The 20,331-nt window shown below is 39.3% G+C and overlaps 2 protein-coding genes across 2 annotated transcripts; one reads left to right on the forward strand and one right to left on the reverse strand.

The window, feature by feature from the left end:
* LOC109225826 (oxalate--CoA ligase-like) lies at window positions 496-4,892 on the forward strand. Its single transcript, XM_019390607.1, has 5 exons — window positions 496-973; window positions 1,072-1,528; window positions 1,988-2,578; window positions 4,090-4,193; window positions 4,386-4,892. Exons 1-5 carry the CDS (start codon window positions 770-772, stop codon window positions 4,602-4,604), a joined length of 1,575 nt encoding a protein of 524 aa, XP_019246152.1. The 5' UTR covers window positions 496-769; the 3' UTR covers window positions 4,605-4,892.
* On the reverse strand, window positions 8,146-11,238 carry LOC109225828 (tubulin beta-1 chain). The gene is made up of 3 exons (XM_019390608.1): window positions 10,731-11,238; window positions 9,602-9,871; window positions 8,146-9,096 (listed from the first exon to the last, which is right to left on the reverse strand). Exons 1-3 carry the CDS (start codon window positions 11,122-11,124, stop codon window positions 8,417-8,419), a joined length of 1,344 nt encoding a protein of 447 aa, XP_019246153.1. The 5' UTR covers window positions 11,125-11,238; the 3' UTR covers window positions 8,146-8,416.

Below are 20,331 nucleotides of genomic sequence, written 5' to 3' on the forward strand. Positions count from 1 at the left end.
TCTTAGTTCACCTCGAGGTCACTAAGCTCGAGGTCACCACTGCTGAGTAACATTGGTTTGATGCACTTATTTCTTTCATTTCTACTTCATATTTCTTGATTATTAATTGGTATTGAACTAAATCACATATCTTTAAAACCACAAATTAAATTTAATTGTTACTCATATTTTCGAGGTAAACAATTCACATACACTGACAGGAGATGGAAGCATTCAACTTACCATGTTGTAATAGCTAGTTCATTAGATTTTAGCTTTTTAACTTTTTAGTAGCTAGTAGCTTCATGCAACTTCTATTTTGATTTGAACATCCTATAAGTTTTGGACCCATTTTGGAATTTTATTTATATATTCTAACAAGAAAAGAAGCGAATTTGGAGTTGGTGATTTCGAGAAGCCAGGCTTGAACGTTTTGTCCGAGTTACGTCACTTCCACACCAATTGTTCTTCTAATATGGATTCAGCGTATAACTGTCAGCGTGTTAACCGATGCAGCGTAATTCTAGGTGAGAATATCGAGGAAATGTGTGTGTGCAACTCTCCAAGAAGAATTTGCCACTTGTCATACTATACCCTCTGCTCTCGCTTTCACCAAAACGATTTTTGCTTCTTAGCATCTGGCCGCCACTACTCTATATATATGCCTTGCCCATCACTTGCATATTTTCATCTCATTTTTTCTCTTGTTATTTAATCTTCTTCTTTAATTTCTTGTGGCTGGTAATATAATCAACTCTAAAAGGGTTGATTCTTTTGTTAAAAAAAGAAAATGGAAAGTAATTTGACACTCACGGGTTTTTTGAAACATGTTGCTGTTAAATTCCCTACCCGTCGGGCTATATCTGTTTCGGGAAAATTCAATGTCACACATGCAAGGCTTCATCAACTTATGGAACATGCAGCTTCTCAACTTGTTGCTGCTGGTGTTAATCCCAGTGATGTCGTCGCTCTTACCTTTCCCAATACCATTGAGGTATGTTTAAGCTGATGAAAAAAATTTATACTGTAAATGTATATACTCAGAATGTCTAATTGTATTAGTAATAATTAATATTTGAAATTTTCTTGCAGTTGGTGATTATGTTTTTGGCTGTAATTCGAGTTCGAGCCACAGCAGCGCCACTAAATTCAGCGTACACGTCCGAAGAATTCGAGTTCTATTTATCGGATTCTGAGTCCAAATTGTTGTTAATTGCAAAGGAAGGAAATGAGGCAGCTGAAGCAGCGGCAAACAAGCTCAATATCCCTCAAATTGCTGTAACTCTGCCCCATTCCGACTCTGATGTCTCTCTGATCCCGACTAGTCCGCTATCAGATTCTGAATCGGTTTCTAAGATTGTTAATGAACCGTCCGATGTAGCACTTTTTCTCCATACTTCAGGCACCACGAGCAGACCAAAGGGTGTTCCCCTGACACAACACAATTTGGTATCATCAGTGAACAACATCAAATCGGTTTACAAACTCACTGAATCGGACTCTACAGTCATTGTGTTGCCACTCTTTCATGTCCATGGATTAATTGCAGGTAAAATGTCACAAAATCAATCCGTTTCTTTAGTAACCAGTGCAATTTTTCAAAGTTTAAACGAGTTAAATTAATGACCGTTGATTTTACCCAATGATTTGAACTCATAGTGACTTATCAAATTATTGTGTCAAAAAAGATCAAGATAGGGTAACTTGACCGGTCAAAATGCAACTCTAATCTAAACAAAGGATAAAATAAAATTTGAGATTGAGAATTATGTAAATTTTTTAAGAAATTAAGACATTAGATTTCACCTCTTTTTTCGAAAACTAAAACAAAAAGGAAGGAGACGGTTGATCATTCTGAACATGTTGGGTTATGGCACGTTAATTGGCGCGTCTTATTTTGATCGAAGCAAACTTTGAACATGTTGAATTATGACTTGTTTATTGATTGCACCTATTTTAATCTGCCCAAGTTTGACGCAGTTAGCCTATTTGTCATATGTAATTGTAGGGTTACTGAGCTCACTTGGTGCCGGAGGATCTGTGACACTCCCAGCATCTGGGAGATTCTCTGCTTCATCTTTCTGGTCAGATATGAAAAATTACAATGCCACATGGTACACTGCCGTGCCTACCATTCACCAAATCCTATTGGACCGCCACTTGAGCAACCCCGAGTCTTCTTACCCGAAACTTCGGTTCATTAGGAGTTGCAGTGCTGCTCTAGCACCATCTATACTGTCTAGGCTAGAAGAAGCATTTGGTGCACCTGTTTTAGAGGCATATGCAATGACAGAGGCCACACATTTAATGTGTTCAAATCCATTACCTGAAAATGGCCCACATTTACCTGCCTCAGTAGGAAAACCTGTGGGTCAAGAAATGGCAATATTGGATGAGAATGGTGTGGTACAAGGGCCTGATTCAAAGGGAGAGATTTGCATTAGGGGTCCAAATGTTACTAAAGGATACAAGAATTATCCTGAGGCTAATAAATCTGCTTTCCAGTTTGGTTGGTTTCACACCGGAGATGTTGGATACTTGGATTCTGATGGATATTTGCATTTGGTTGGAAGGATCAAGGAATTGATCAACCGTGGAGGTATGTTATTTATACTTTGTAATAAATTCTTTTTCGTAATCAATGATTCATTCTACCCTCTAGACCCTTCGGGTAGGGGTAAGGTCCGCGTACATTCTACCCTCCCCAGACCCCACTAGTGGGATTCTACTGGGTGGTTGTTGTTGTTGTAGTCAATGATTCACTGTGATTTTGATCTTCTATTAAAGAGCTTCTCTTGAATGCATGATGATTGTGTTAATGTTTATTGATTGGTATTGGTCAAGGGTGTAAATGCTTTCTTGGATATTATGTTTTGATTCTTTTTTACTAAAGTAAAAAAATACTATATTCTTTACGGAGTTAAACTAGTTATTTTTGGCAAAAGATTTTTGCAAATATAATTTCAAAATTTTTAACCATAAAACAAAGTATAGAATGAACTGGATTCAAACAGAGGGGAATAGATATAGATGATTCATATAAGTAACTTAAACAGATAAAGTGACTAAGATAAAGTTGACTAGTTGATCGATTTAACTGTAGAAAGTTGTGCTTTATCGTTCCTATAGTATATTTAATTCTAAATTAAATGCATCGACGTTCCTTGTTGAACTTGTCATTGTTTATGGGAGGATTTTCTAGTACATTAGTATGTAAATATCTATTACTACTATTATTTTATTGACTATTTTTAGTTACAAGTTTGTGGTCCCAGTATGATTAATTTGGCATCAAACTTGGCTTGCACCTCCCTTTTACTATTAGGCAGGATGTAACAGCTTACTAGAGCCTTTCTCCATTGTAATTTTCGTAATTTGCCCAATTATAGGTTTATGATATTGACCTCTAATCTTTCAACCATTCGATAATGTCCTTTCCCAAAAGCCAGACCTAAGTTTTTCCATAATCCTGTCTTTTAACACTATTTACTCTAAAGTATATCTAAAGGAATCTCAGCAGAACAATACAAAAAAGAATTTAGGAAAATGATTAAAGCATTAATCTGTCTATATTTTCATTAAGTCTATATTTTCATTAATGGGTTGCTCATGTTTTCCTGAGCCGAAAGTCTATTGGAAACAGCCTCTGTATTCTCACAAGGTAGGGGTAAGGTCTGCGTACACACTACCCTCCCTATACCCCACGGTGTGGGATAATACTGGGTATGTTGTTGTTATTGTTGTTGATTAAAGCATTAAATCACTAACCAAATGCTGAAAAATATTTTTCTGAAACTTCTAATTCTATCCTTAATGAGAAGTTTTTATAACCACACAAATACTCTGAACCCCATTTTAACTTGTTTAGTACCACAAATTCCAAAAGTCTTCATTTTTTTCTTAAACTCCGTGCCCAATCAAACAGATTCACATAAATTGGAATGGAGGAAGTAGCTAATCTGATGGAATAGTTGGTTTCTGGAAGAAGAGTTAGTCGTAAGCCGATGAATCTTGAGATTGGTATAAATTTGACAAGTCCGATGTATTAAACTCTGTGGACAACCTCATGAGCTGTTTTCTGGTGTGTAATTTTCCATTTTACAATTTCAGGGGAAAAAATATCACCAATAGAAGTGGATGCCGTCCTTGTTTCTCATCCTGATATTGCTCAGGCTGTTGCTTTCGGGGTTCCTGATGACAAATATGGTGAAGAGGTAAGAAAATGACCCCAATTCTTTTATGTCTCATTTTCCTACTTGCATAAATGATGGGACTTCATTTGTTTGTTTCAATCTATATGCATTTCACGAACGAGCGATGTGGACTTTTTATTTTCTGTTAGACGTCTATTTTTCGTGTGGGGTTAATATTTACTGGTGTCTAATTTAGTTGAATCATTTTCACAGATAAACTGTGCAGTTATTCCACGAGAAGGGTCAAAGATAGATGAAGCAGAGGTCATGGGATTCTGCAAGAAAAATCTGGCAGCTTTTAAGGTCCCAAAAAAGGTGTTTATGACTGATTCTCTACCAAAAACTGCTACTGGAAAAATTCAACGACGACTTGTAGCTGAGCACTTTCTTGCACAAATTTCAACTGCTAAAGTGCACAAGTTTGGAGCTTAAAAATATACTCCTACTTGGGTCTCTGCAATTGCTTACCCAAAAAAAAAAAACGAGAATCACAATTAGTGCCTCTAGATCTTAATTGTGGCACAACTAAATTGTCTATCTACTAAAAAGTTTTTTTTTCAGGCTACTAAAAATATTGTTAGACTACAAAATTTTCGGGGCGTTATTTTACAATCGTAGGCTATTGTTTTTGGTAGAAGTATTAGAAGTTCTTTTGTTTGTAGAAGTGACTATTAAACAGTGATATTTTTACAATAAATTGGTTCTGGTCTTTTAACGCAATTGTTGTTATCAGTAATTCTACGTTGTCTCCTTAAGCAGCAATTCCATAATATTTGATAGTACAAAGTTTCATTAGCAGACTCGAATGGAGATGACTAGCCAACAATAAATGTATTCAAGTAACCAACTCTAATGGAAATGACTAGCCACCACAGATATGTATTTGCGTTAACTAAGTAGTAGATTTAATTTAGGGACGGCAGTGGGGGGTGCGGGGCGGGTGCGGCAAAACCCACAAAAATTTCAACTCGCCCCGCCACGGCCCGCATAGCTATTTTTCTATTTTCAAACCGTCCCGCCCTGCTTAAGTTTTTTTTTCTTCTTTTTTCTTTTATTTTTTTCTCTAAAACAAATTAGTTTGACATTTTATTTTTTTTATATGCTCTACCAATTGATCTCATTAGTAGTAACATAATTTTCCAAATGTATAAAGCTAATCATGCACTATCCATGAAATAAGAGAGACAAGATTTTATCACCCAATCAGTCAGTTGGCATATGAATAATACATTGGTTTTCAATTTTGCGAGAAATTAAAAAATAGCCAGATTCACAAATATTCATTCAAAAATAGCCACAGTTTCAAAAGCCATCGAAATTTAGCCACTTTTCATGTAAAGATAAATCTAAACGAAAACACTGTTCAAAATCCGAAAAATACTCCAACATAATATACTGGAATTCCAGTATAATATACTGGAGCCAGCAAAGTATACCGGTCCAGCATAATATGCTAGAAGTTCATACACAGACGCACCGAACTCCAGTATATTATGCTGGACCGGTCTCTGTTGCAGCAAAATAGTGGCTATTTTTCAATGACTTGGCAAACGCTGGCTACTTTTGAATGACCAGTCCGAAAACTGGCTAGCCCATGCTATTTTAACATATTTAAATACTATCAACAAAATAAAGCTGAAACAAAATAAATCAAGCTTACAAATCATCCTTTTTAACAGTTCATAATATATTTCACTGTCACGATTCCCGATATGAACATACCAATATAGTAACAATTATCATTTTTAAATATCTTGAAAGCAAAATAATTACAAAAACAGAATGCTTTTCACAGAAAGAAACCGACAGTTAAATTGCTAGTCAATAAGAATGCAAAGTTGTAGTTGAAATGATCACTTTGTTTTAGAAAAGTTCATAATTCAAAAGCCGACCCGCCTTGAACCCGCATTAAACCTGTAACCCGTCCTGCTTTAATTTTTTTTAAACTATTTTAATCCGCCCCGCACCCGCATAAGAGTAAACCCATCCTGCATCAAACAATACCTGCTCCGCTCAGCACCGCCCCGCCCCATTGCCGTCCCTTGAGTAGAAGAATGGGTTACACCGACACAGCTTTATACAGTTCAGCTTTTCCACGCGAGTGTAGGTACAGTAGGGAGTAACAACCTTCTAGCTAATATAACCAGCTTTTCTAAGGGGGAATTACGTACAAATACAACTCCCACATATACATTGCAACTATGTGGCCTATATTTAACTTTGCAAAACTGTAGCCCAAAAATAATAGGCTAAGATTCAACATTCAATTCCAAATAGGTTCTCGAAACTATTATTCAATTTTTTTTTAAATGTTCAAGATTTTTATCTAGTTTTCGAATCTGTAATGGTCACTCAAATATTAGTTCAACAAACCAAATACATTTGGGTGGTAAAAAATTAGATTTTAAAGATAATCCACCATTGTTGAACACGCTTAAATAAGTGAGTTTAAATTTCAAATATGATTTTTTATAAATTTGGAGTGGATGTTGTTTAGACTTGTTAGAAATAGTATAAGGAGGTTATATACAAAATTTAAAGTCATTTAGTAAAGATTTAGTCTGGTCCACCATTGTTGAACAAGCTTAAATAAGTATATTTATATTTCGAATTTGGTTTTAGTGGGTTTTGTTTAGACTTGTTAGAAATAGTATAAGGAGATTGTATACGAAATTTGAAGTCATTTAATGGAGATTTAAAATGGTTTTGAAAAAAAATTGCAATTGAAAATCGTGAAATAAATTCGTATACAGACATTTGTATAAAGGTGTAAAAAGTGAATAATAGTGTATACAAGGTATTTATACAATATTATACATCATTATACAAAAACTGACTTTGTCTTCTTCCTAGCGTCTTTTCTGAAATTTAACTCAAATTTTGCTCAAATTTACTCCAAATTTTAATTTTGAACTCCTTCTATATTTTTAATTAATTGGAACAACACCCAATCCAAACAACTAACAAATTAAAAAAATCCTATTTTTAAAAGCGAAGCTTTGAATGGCCTTCAATGGTGGGACTTCTATTCTTCAATTTATTACATTCACACGCATACATTGCAACTAGGTAATACAGTTATAACTTGGCAACTCTGTAACCAAAAGAGAATAGGCCAAGATTTTAAACTAATGAATTTTTTCCACACAATCAACTACTATTTTCACACAAAGGTGGCAGAAAATGCAAAGCAGAAACTGCAGACAACTAAAAATTAGCTAGCTTCCAATAATTTCTTTTCAATCATGTACACATTGGGCTAAGCCGGGTAAAGATTTGAAATATTGGCCAATTTGCGTTATGTGGTCCGGCGAAGTGATTCTAAATGTAATTGTTCCCTTTTCTAAGCAAGTATACACTGTTAAAATATCATGGTATAGCCAGTTTTCACACTGGTCAATGAAAAATAGCCAGCGTTTATCAAGTCAATGAAAAATAGCCACTATTTTGCTGCAACAGGGACCGGTCCAGTATAATATACGGGAGTTCTAGTGCATTTGTGTACGAACTCCAGCATATTATGCTGGACCGGTACACTTAGCTAACTCCTGTAAAATTTGCGGGAGACTGGAGCACCAGTGCTCCAAACTCCAGTATATTATACTGGACAATTATACTTGCTGGAACTCCCGTAAAATTTGCGGGAGTTCCAACATAGTTATCCTGGAACTCCCGTAAAATTTGCGGGCGTATTTTTCCGGATTTTGAACAGTGTTTTCGCTCAAATTTAAAGTGGCTAAATTTCGATGACTTTTGAAACTTGGCTATTTTTCAACGACCAGTGATAAATCTGGCTATTTTTGAATTTCTCCCGTATACACTACTACATGACTATGGTTAGCCCAACAATTAGTGGAGCAACAATAAAACGCTGGGCTTGTCAAATGACAAATTCCAACAGAACTCAATGTAGCCTGCGGGCTTGCATTTTAGCACTTGTAATTTGATTAAAAAGATAATGGACACTAATCAGTCAAAATTAAAGCACAAAACATATATTGCTTAAGAAATAAGCCATCTTCCCCTTCCAAGATATTTCAAATCAAGGACCTAAACATGTTATCCATAAGATTTCAATATACTAATAGGTATGTATAGCAGTATTAACTACAACGCAAAGGAATCAGTAACTGTGCCACCACGGTGGCCAAACAGCATAGCACTCCAATATCCCAAACACAAATAGAAAACTTGACAGCCACTACTACATAACTGCACTGGATATACTTCACAACTTGAGTTCCTTAAGCTTCTTGATGAACTTCCTCCTCATCTTCATAGTCATAACCTTCCTCCTCAGCTGTTGCGTCTTGATATTGCTGGTACTCAGAAACTAAATCATTCATGTTGCTTTCAGCCTCAGTAAACTCCATTTCATCCATCCCTTCTCCAGTGTACCAATGCAAGAAAGCCTTTCTGCGGAACATAGCTGTGAACTGCTCACTAACCCTGCGGAACATCTCCTGAATTGAGGTGGAATTACCAATGAAAGTTGAGGCCATCTTCAGACCAGTTGGAGGGATGTCACATACTGTTGACTTTACGTTGTTAGGGATCCACTCCACAAAATATGAAGAGTTCTTGTTCTGCACATTTATCATCTGTTCGTCAACTTCCTTGGTGCTCATTTTTCCACGAAACATAGCTGAAGCAGTCAAATATCGACCATGACGAGGATCAGCAGCGCACATCATATTTTTTGCATCCCACATCTGCTGTGTTAGCTCTGGAACAGTCAAGGCCCGATATTGTTGCGACCCACGAGATGTGAGTGGAGCAAATCCGACCATGAAGAAATGCAACCGGGGGAATGGGATGAGGTTAACAGCAAGCTTGCGGAGATCAGAGTTGAGTTGACCAGGGAAGCGGAGACAGCAAGTTACACCACTCATGGTGGCAGAAATCAAATGGTTTAGGTCTCCAACTGAGGCAAATTCATCCATCAGTAAATAAATCAACAAAATCCACTGTATGAAGTATATTAATAACAATGGTACATGCAGTAGAATGCATGCACCAAATTAGGGGGGCTGAGTACGATTTTAAAATGGAAGAAAAGGAAAACGATGGCAAGCACTAATATGTAGTGATCATACAACCAGAATCATACACAATCAAAAACTTTTGCACATAATATTGACTGAAAAGGATAGCAAAGATTCTAAATACAATTAGATAACCAACTGAAAATGATACTTCAAATCAACTTTCCGATAAATGAGAAGTTTAGAAACATATAATATGTTCAGCACATACATAAATGAATGGCACCCTATCCTTCCCCAGCTCATCTCAAATTTAATGGAGTATTTTAAGTCAAAATAGATGATAAAACTAACCCAAGGTGCATGAAATATATGAAAATATAGCACACAAGTATCAGGTTGCATTAGAAAAAGAGCAGGTAACTTTAAAAAGGGATAACTTACAGCTCGGTGTAGTAAGTTTGAGAGTGCGGAAGCAAATGTCATAAAGAGCTTCATTATCCAACACCATACACTCATCAGCATTCTCAACAAGCTGGTGAACAGAGAGAGTAGCATTATAGGGCTCAACAACTGTGTCTGAAACCTTGGGGGAAGGGAAAACAGAGAAGGTAAGCATCATTCTATCTGGGTACTCCTCCCTGATCTTTGAAATAAGGAGAGTTCCCATTCCTGATCCAGTTCCACCTCCCAAAGAGTGACAAACCTGGAAACCTGAAATCAAAAACAAAGTCCAAATTCATTTGTTTAGCATATCAGATTACTCAATAGTGGACAAGGTATTTACTTCAAGCACAAAATGCATTCACAAGATGTAAGCTAAAGGTAGCCAGCCCAACCTTTTATTCATTTTAAAGGTCTAAATACCCAATCTATTTTAGATCAACGACCCATGCAAGCAGTCTGAATTTATAAAACCCAAAGCGCATTCCCATTACATAGTCATAGACCTTCTTCATTTGACTTAATTCTGGACCAAAAATAAGGCATTTATACCAAACAAATAGATTTAAGCCATTGCAGCAACCATCACATAGTCATTAAGAGAATAGTTGAGTTGCTCAAAACAAGCTAAATAAATAACTAACAAAATAAGAACAGATACGTCCTGAATTACAGTGTTAAGTAACATATCACTCAATTATTCCCCATAACTAGCGACTTAGCCAAAATAGACACAAATTTTCTTACCACGATGAAAGACGTTTTTCAGTAAAAACTGAAATACAAACACATTGAACCTTCATATGCGCTAATATATAAGAAACCTACGTTAAATCAAAGCACTCATTCAAACAGGTACCGTAACTCTTATATTAAAAATACACTCCAAAGGATGCACGATAAACAATCTATTTTAAATTACGAAAAATAAATAATCATAACAAAAACACCAGAATGACAGTGGTAAGTAACATATCACTTGATTATTTGTCATAATAACAAGCGGTTTCTCCAAATAAATACAAAAAAATTCCTAATCAATCAATTAAAGAGATTAATTTAGTAAAATCGGAATTAAAGCGCTTAACAAGACAATTAAATAGTGAAACTGAGGAGAAATATGAAGTACCTTGTAAACAGTCACAGTTTTCAGCCTCCTTCCTCACAACATCGAGAACCGAATCAATAAGCTCGGCTCCCTCAGTGTAGTGACCCTTGGCCCAGTTATTACCGGCACCAGACTGTCCAAAAACAAAGTTATCGGGCCGGAAAATCTGACCATATGGCCCAGATCTGACACTATCCATAGTTCCAGGCTCCAAATCCATGAGGACGGCGCGTGGAACAAACCTTCCACAACTCGCTTCGTTATAGTAAACATTCAACCGCTCCAGTTGAAGATCATTGTCTCCTGCATACCTTCCGGTGGAATCAATGCCGTGTTCGGCACAGATAACTTCCCAAAACTTGGCTCCGATTTGGTTCCCGCACTGGCCTCCTTGAATATGCAAAATCTCACGCATTTTTGCTGATGAAATTTGAATTGATTTTGGATTTTTCTGTGCTTTTGTTTTTTAGGAGTGAGGAAAGTGAGGGTTTTAGTGGTGTAGAGAGAATAATTGAATTTGGGAAATGCAGCAGAGAAGGGGGAGAGTTTATATATTGGAAAGCCGCGAGTAAACGGGAGCTTTTTCGCCGTTAACTGTAACGGTGGTGGAAACGTTTCGATTTAGTGGGAATTTTTGAATTTTGAAATGTAACGAAAATTTTGGGGTGGGTTGGGATATCGTAATCACCGTACGTGTATAGTTAGTTGTACATAGCAGTGATATGAATGTGAAAGGTGGCACTGGTACGTAATTGAGAGGAGACATGTCTCATGATGCTTCTTTTTTTCCATATTCTGCAGATATTTTGCTAGTTTTGGAACTATACATTTTTATTTAACATGATTCTTTCGTAAATGTTTTGATGTTTGTAATTCTAGATAAATTGTAGTAATTCATTATCATCCCCCAAATTTTCTTTAAAAATCAAACTCATCCCCCAACTTTGAACAATTATCATTTTGCTCTTCATATCAAAGGTGACTTCTTAAAACATCTATTTTACCCTCTAAAATTATTATCTCTTATTTTTATTCTTCAATATAATGATATTTTCTTATTTTAATTAATGTTATCGACTTACCTATAGAAAAATTTTAAAAAGTTTTTTGAAACCAAAAAGAGTAAGAAGGGGTAGTCAAGCATATTAGTTAATGACGTTCAATAGTGAAAAAAATTAGAAAAATAAAAAATTACAATAAATAATTTACTCGTATGAGTAATTTTATTAATAGCAAACTCAATCTATTCACAAATTTGAGAACAACGAAGGATAATGCTGACGAGGATGGTGGACCAATATAGAGACAAAGTCGAGGCAGCCCAGTACCGCTTGAAAAACATCATTGAGTATGAAAAGCGGCAGTCCCGAAGGGAGGCCCTCGAGGAGGTTCATGCTCGGGGTTTTGATTTGTCGACCGAGATCGAGAACGCCAAGAAGCTCGAGGCCGAGGCCAAGAAATTGGCTTACCCCAAGGAAGAGGAAGATTCCGAGGGTGATGGTCCCGGTGATGAGGCATCCCCCGGTGAAGGCCAGTCACTTAGACGCTTCACAGATGTTTTTGTTTTTTTGTATTACCTTCCTTTTTTTGAGGCTGTTTGGCTTTTGTAAAAATTTGTATCGAGGCCGTTTGGCCCTTGTAAGAAATCTTTTGATATACATGTAAGGCTTTTTCTCTTCAACAATTTATGAGTTTTTTCTTTGCTTTATTATTTATATTTGCAAAGAACGAAATGCCTTAGCACGAAATAGTTAGGGCATGTTTGGAGGTTCGAACAAGCCTTGCCTTGAACATTATTTTGTTTAAGGCATTGTGGGGGTTTGCTATGACCGAAAATCTTTTCCCAAAGTACTTATAATTTTTTAGATTATAGTTTTCCAAGGGTAGCATTTAGAGCCGGCTAAGAAATTTTAAGGCTTGTTTTTTCTTACAGATCTCGGACGTTTCCGAGCCATTTTCATATGGCTGTAGACTTTTTAGTTCGGGTGTTGCTCAGTGGGCTTGTTATCCTGAGTTATCCGGAATAACAGTCCCCGAATGGGATGGCCGTAGCCTTTAAAGTTCGGGCACTGCCTAATAATCTTGTGCCCCGGGGCTCTGATAGCCCGAGCCGTCTGAGTTTGTCTTTAGACCGAAGTCCCCGAGTGGGAGTGATCGTTTAAACTCGGATTAAGGCGGACCTTGGGCTCGATACCTTTAGGGGATCGGATGTAGGAAATTCCTTAAGAAATGAAAAAAGAAAAAATTTAAAGGGACAATATATTTATCCGCAAGATAGACACTTCTTTTTATTCTTGTGCGTAATAGTTACACATGTGTACAAGCTTTGTGCCAGGGCTCAAGCAGTCTATGCGGGCACGGCTTATTTGACTGTTTGTTCGTTACAGTAAATCCTATTGATTGAGCCGAGACCTTTCAATCACAAAGTCTCTTCCTTGCTAAAGCCGTTATCTGAGGGTAATGCCCCCAGTGTCCGAGGTTGATCTTAGAGAAGCCTCAGATACTGTTGATGTGATCTTTGACACCGATTCATGATCGGCCTTCGATTCTAAGTTAGCACAATTCACTGTTGCCTCGTTAAAAACCTTGCTAGAAAATTCATTTGTGACAAAACTGGTTTAAGGAGAAAAGAGTGCAATGCGTACTTTCAGGCCTAAAAATTGTATCGTTCCTTGTTGGTTACCTGCAAGTGTTAGGTCAAAAGTAAGTAAAAGGAATGAATGGGGTCGTACCTTAGCAGTAGTATCGCTTTACGTGAGTTACATTCCAGTTATTTGGTAGTCGTTCAGCGTTCATTGCTCTGAGTTTGTACGATCCTTTTCCGGTGATCTCGATTATTTGATATGGCCCTTCCTAGTTCGGTCCCAATTTCCCCTCGTTCGTATTTCGGGTGCTTAGTGTGACCCTTCTTAACACTAAGTCCCCGATATTGAAGTATCGAAGGTTGGCCCTTTGATTGTCATATCTCTCGATCCGTTGTTTTTGGGCGGCCAACCGGACAAGGGCGGCTTCGCGTCTTTTATCTAATAGCTCCAAGCTCGTATTCATGGCATCGTCATTCGATTCCTTGGTTGCGTATCGGAACCTGAGACTTGGTTCTCTGACTTCGACCGGTATTTGAGATTTGGCGTTGTAAACCAACAAGAATGGGGTGGCCCCGGTACTAGACTTCGAGGTCGTACGGTATGCCCATAGGACTTCGGGCAGGATTTCCTTCCATTTTCCTTTGGCGTCGGTTAACCTCTTTTTGAGGTTTTGGAGTATGGTCTTGTTGGTCGATTCTACTTGTCCGTTCCCACTAAGGTGGTAGGATATTGATAGGATCCTTTTGATCTTATGGTCTTTAAGAAACTTGCTTACTTTTCTACCGATGAATTGTTTCCCGTTGTCGCACACGATCTCGGCCAGCATTCCGAATCGGCATATGATATGGTCCCAAATGAATTTGATGACTTCCTTCTCCCTGACCTCTCGTATGCCTGGGCTTCCACCCACTTAGGAAAATAGTCAGTCATGAATAATATAAATTGAGACTTATCGGGTGCCAATGGGAGGGGGCCAACGATATCCATTCCCCACTTCATGAACGGCCATGGTGACAAAACCGAATGCAGCAGCTCCCTGGGTTGATGAATCATCGGAGCATGTCTTTGGCATTCATTATATTTTCGTACGAACTCCTTTGCGTCCTTTTCCATGTTGATCCAGCAGTTGCCAACTCTTATTACCTTTCGAACTAATAATTCGGCGCCTGCATGATTTCTGCAGGTGCCCTCATGAACTTCCCTCAGAACGTATTCGGTATCTCCTGGTCCTAGACATATTGCTAGTGGACCATCGAACGTTCTTCTGAACATGGTTCCGTCTTCGGACAAGATAAACTGGGCTGCCTTCGTACGCAGGGCCCTCGATTCTTTTGGATCCAAGGCAATTTTTCGGTTTTCAGATATTCTATATATTTTTTTCTTCGGTCCCAAGTCAGGCTTATAGAGTTTATCTCAGCGTGGCCCTCTTCCACTACCGATCTCATGAATTGTATGACTGTCCCCGAGTTGAGCTCGTCGTCCTTGACCAACGACCCTAAGTTAGCAAGGGCATCGGCCTCACTGTTTTGATCCCGAGGTACGTGTTGCAAAGTCCACTCCTTGAACCGATGTAATGTTACCTGCAACTTTTCCAGGTACCTTTTCTTTCGTTCTTTTCTAACCTCAAATGTCCCATTAACTTGGTTTACCACGAGGAGGGAGTCGCACTTAGCTTCGATCACCTCCGACCCCAAGCTTTTGGCTAGTTCGAGACCTGCAATCATGGCCTCATATTTGGCCTCGTTGTTAGTCAATTTCACAGTCCTAATAGATTGTCTAACTACATTGCCAGTTGGTGGCTTCAATGCAATGCCAAGTCCAGACCCTTTTGCGTACGAGGCGCTATTGGTAAAGAGGGTCCAGATCCCCGAAGACGCCCCCGATTTCACCAACAACTCTTTTTCGACCTCGAGTATTAGGGCCGACGTAAAGTCGGCCACGAAATATGCTAAAATTTGAGATTTAACGACTGTTCGGGGTCGATATTCAATATCGTACCCGTTGATTTCCACATCCCATTTGGCCAACCATCCCGAGAGCTCCGATTTATGCATTATATTTCGCAATGAGTAAGTAGTCACAACACATATAGGATGACACTGAAAGTATGGTTTTTCAGCTTCCTAAAGGCGCTTAGCAAAGCGAGCGCCAATTTTTCTAGGTGAGGTACCTAGTTTCGGCCTCGCCTAGAGTCCTGCTAACATAGTAAATTGGAAATTGCATGCCTTGCTCTTCCCGGACCAGGACTCCACTTACTGCTATCTCTGATACTGCCAAGTACGGGTATAGTTGTTCATATGTCTTCGGTGTGTGAAGTAGTGGTGGGCTCGATAGATATCGCTCTAGTTTTACGAAGGCCCGTTGGCATTCCGGAGTCCATGAGAAGTTATTACTTTTCTTCAGTAGCGAAAAGAATCGGTGGCTCTTGTCAGAGAACGTCGAGATGAATCGCCTCAGGGCGACTATGTGTCCGGTTAATCTTTGCACAGCCTTCACGTTTTCCACAGCCGTGATATCTTCGATGGATTTGATCTTGTCGGGGTTGATCTCGATTCCCTGGTTGGATACCATGAATCCGGGGAATTTACCTGATCCGACCCGAAACGCACATTTCTCTGGGTTCAACTTCATGTTCTATTTCTTCAATATGTTGAAGGTTTCCTGCAAATGTTTCAAATGAACCTCTGCTCACAGGGACTTAACCAACATATCGTCAATGTAAACCTCCATTGATTTTCCTATTTGTTCCTCGAACATCCGATTTACTAGGCGTTGATAAGCGGCACCAGCGTTTTTTAATCCGAACGGCATCATGTTATAGCAGTATGTGCCGTACTTAGTGATGAAGGAGGTTTTTTCCTAATCATCCGGGTTCATCCGCATTTGGTTGTACCCGGAGTAGGCGTCGAGACCACTGAGGATCTCGTGGCCGGCTGTGGCATCGATCATGCGGTCGATGTTGGGCAAATGGAAGGAGTCCTTTAGACGCGCCTTATTCAAATCCTTATAATCTACACATATTCTTAATTTATTCCCTTTTTTTTGGGACTACTACTATGTGTGCTAACCAATCCAGGTATTTAACCTCCCGAATAGACCTTATTTTAAGGAGTTTAAATATCTCGTCCTTGATGAAAGCAAGTTTGACCTCGATCTGGGGTCTCCTCTTTTGCTTGACTGGGTGGAATTTTGGGTCCAAGCTTAGCTTGTGGGTTTTTATCTCCGGCGGGATCCCTGTCATATCAAGGTGGGACCAAGCGAAACAATCTATGTTAGTTATAAGAAATTGAATGAGTTTTTTCCTGAGCTCGTGACTTAACCCCATGCCCAGGTATACCTTTCGATTGGGTAGATGCTCGATCAAAATGACCTGTTCCAGCTCCTCGACCGTGGATTTAGTGGTGTCGCAGTCATCAGGGGCAATAAAAGATCTGGGGGCTCCGTAGCCATCGTCCTCGTCTACCCCTCGTTCCTCTGATTCTGCCGAGGCTGGTATCGATGATTGCTATTTGGCCTCGTCTTTGACTATTCGGTTTGGATCCTCTGATGTTGAAAGTGTAGGTGCCGGGATCACTTCATCGATCGCGAAGATTTCCTTGGCGGCCGGTTGTTCCTCATAAACTGGTTTGACTCCGCTGGGTGTTGGGAATTTCAGCACCTGGTGCAGTGTCGAGGGCACTGCTCTCATGTTGTGAATCCATGGCCTCCCAAATAAAATGTTGTATCTCATATCTCCCTCGATTATATAGAATTTGGCTTCCTGCACGGTTCCGGCAACATTCACCAGTAATGTTGTCTACTCTTTAGTGGTCTCGCATGCCATGTTGAACAAGTTTAGGACTCGGACCGCAGGTACAAACTAGTCTTGTAGGCCGAGTTGTTCCACGACCCTTGATCTGATTATGTTAGTTGAGCTACCTGGATCAATTAACATATGCTTAATTCTAGATTTATTTATGAGTACCGATATTACCAGTGCATTGTTATGGGGTTGCATGATCCCCTCAACATCTTCGTCGTTGAAAGACAAGGTTCCTTCCGATACGTAATCCCGAGTCCGTTTCTCCTTTGTGATGGATCTTTGGTGTGCTTCGGCATCGGCCCTGGGGAATGTCGACCCATGGATGATCATTAATGACGTGCTGAGGTTCCTCTTGCTCGGTCTATCTGTTAGAATCCCTGTTCCTGAAGTGGTTCTTGGCCCGATCACTCAGGAACTCTCGGAGATGCCCGTTGTTGAACAGTCGGGCCACCTCTTCTCTTAATTCGGGTAGTCTCCTGTCCTGTGGCCATGGGTGCCGTGATATTTGCACATTAGGTTGGGATCCCTTTGGGATGGATCGTATTGTAGAGGTCGAGGCCATTTGGTGTCCTTGATGCGTCCGATAGCTGATACAATGGCGACACCATCGGCGTTAAAGTTATATTCCTATAACCTTGGTGCTTCCTTAGGCCCAATAGGCTTGTCAAAACCGTTCTTTCTCATGAGTCCCGGTTTCTCTGACCTCGATCACTTCTCATTTCATTTCGCATAGAATTCCGCCCGGACCACTGCTTCTTCGGTCTCTATTGTACGGGTAGTACCGATCCCTGTTTGATCTCGGTTCATGGTCGTTATATATCTTGACTCTGTCGATGGGTCTGACGGGATAAACGGACCCCGAAGAAGCCCCAAGCTGATCATCTTCGACTCTAATTTTTGATTGATGCACATCGACCCAAGTAACAACTAGATATTCTATCAGATTTTGCTTCAACTGTTGTGAAGCTACCGACCTTCGAACATTCAGTCCCTGGGTGAAAGGTTGAACGTCCCAATCATCAGCAACCGGTGGCAGATCCATCTGTCCCATTTCAAATCGGTACACGAACTCTCTGAGCATCTCATTATCTTTTTGTCTTACTTTGAAAAGGTCCGACTTTCTGGTTTCGACCATGATAGCCCTGGCGTGTGCTTTCACAAAAGAGTATGCAAGCATAGCAAATGAGTCAATAGAATTAGGAGGTAAGTTGTGATACCATATCATAGCTCTCTTTGACAGGGTATCTCCAAATTTCTTCAACAAGAAAGACTCGATCTCATCATCCTCTAAGTCGTTCCCTGTGATGGCGCATGTGTAGAAGGTAACATGCTCGTTTGGGTCGGTCGTTCCATTGTACTTAAGAATCTCGGGCATGCGGAACTTCTTAAGGATCGGCTTTGGAGCCGCGCTCGGAGGGAAAGGTTTTTGCACGAACTTCTTAGAATCCAGGCCTTTCAGTATCGGCGGTGCTTCTGGGATTTGGTCGACCCTAGAATTGTAGGTTTCCACCTTTTTGTCATTTGCTTCGATTTTCTTCTCCCCTGATTCTACCCGTTTTGTCAGTTCCTCGAGCATTTTTATGATCTCGGGGTTAGTCCTTGATTCATTTTTATTCGACCTGACCGATTCGTCCCTGCGGGTGACTTCCCGGGACGGATTGGGTTTACTTCTGCTCGGTGCGCGGCTTTGGTTCTGTAACTGAGCTATCACCGCCTGTTAAGCCTGTAACGTTTCGAAGATCATCCGTAAATTGATCCCGTCTCCTCCATTGTTTTGTGTATTTTGAGCTGCCGATCAGGCTCCACCACGGACGCTATTCTCGAGGTCGAGGCAGATTTATGTCGATAGCCACATGCGAGTTAGCGTCAAACGGGTCTGCGACTGGAATCCCGATGGGATCAACGGGCGGTACCTCATCACCGGGCACTATGTTGTTATTTTCACCGTGATGATCAGACTCATTGTCAACATGTAGGGGTGCTGATTGAGAGTTTGGCATTTTTTGAGTTTTAACCTGTAATTAGAGACACTTCAAAGAACAAGTGTAAAGTAGTGTGTGTTATGGAGATTTGTATCAAATAATCACAATTATCCTTAGCTCCACGGTGGGCGCCAAAATATTTATCTCTAAAATCGGATAGCGATTGAATTTGTAAGTGGTTTTAAGGATATGCGGATTAACTTGACACAAAATGATAAACTAAGTTGCAATTGAAATAAACAATGATAAAATCAACTCAAACCACACGAATTGAACAATTACATTCTTGGGAGATTAGCCAACCTCGAATTAGATGCACTTCGATCGGTACCAGGACACAATTGAATAAAAGCTTAAAGAGAAAAAATAATGTTTTGTTTGTAATGCGTGTTACAATATCCTTTACAAGTAATCAAACCCCCTTCATATAGTGGGGTAGTCCTATATTAGGTACAATTTTATAAAAGGTAAAAATACCTAATTAACTGATTGTTGATCTCACATCGATATATGCCGAGATCTCCATCGTGATATTCGGTCGGTCACAGATATCATAGCCTTCTGTTGGCCGAGCTTGACTACCTGACAACGTTCTTCGAAGTTAATCAAGGCTAGGACCGATCCCGAATCACGTCCTCGATATCCTTGAGGGAGGGCGTTATGGTCCGGACTCAGAATTGATGAGATCCCTACCTCGGTCTGGGCCTCATGTTACCGTATCTCAAGCTTGGCCTATCATGTCGGAGACCGGGATGTACTACGAGACCGGTTTTACCCGTATACATAGATATTGCATAGGCTAAAAGGATGAAAATGATAATTGTTCAAAGTTGAAAGATGAGTTTGATTTTTAGAGTAAACTTGAGGGATGTAAATGATTTTCACCCTTTTCTAAATAATAATTTTATTTGTCAAAACATTTTAAAAAAATGATATCTAGATTGAGATGTAAATTAGAAAATATTGTAACTCTAAATCTCATATAAACAATTACTCTACAACATAGTAACTCTTAATTGCCCACCGCCCAGGTATAAAAAGAAAACAAATTATCTTATCACCTCATAAAGTAAGGGAAAAATTTATTCACCAAGTAAATGAATGGTCTAACATGTGTTTTGCATACGAATTTCTTTTACTTAATCATACTTATACTAGAGTATCTCTAACTTCTGACTCTTATAATTAAATTATTTTATATTTAAGTATAAAGTGTGGACAAAAACTTTTCCAGAATTGCAATATTCTAGTCA

This window comes from Nicotiana attenuata, chromosome 5 (genome assembly GCF_001879085.1).
Source record: "Nicotiana attenuata strain UT chromosome 5, NIATTr2, whole genome shotgun sequence".
Taxonomy (NCBI): Eukaryota; Viridiplantae; Streptophyta; class Magnoliopsida; order Solanales; family Solanaceae; genus Nicotiana; species Nicotiana attenuata.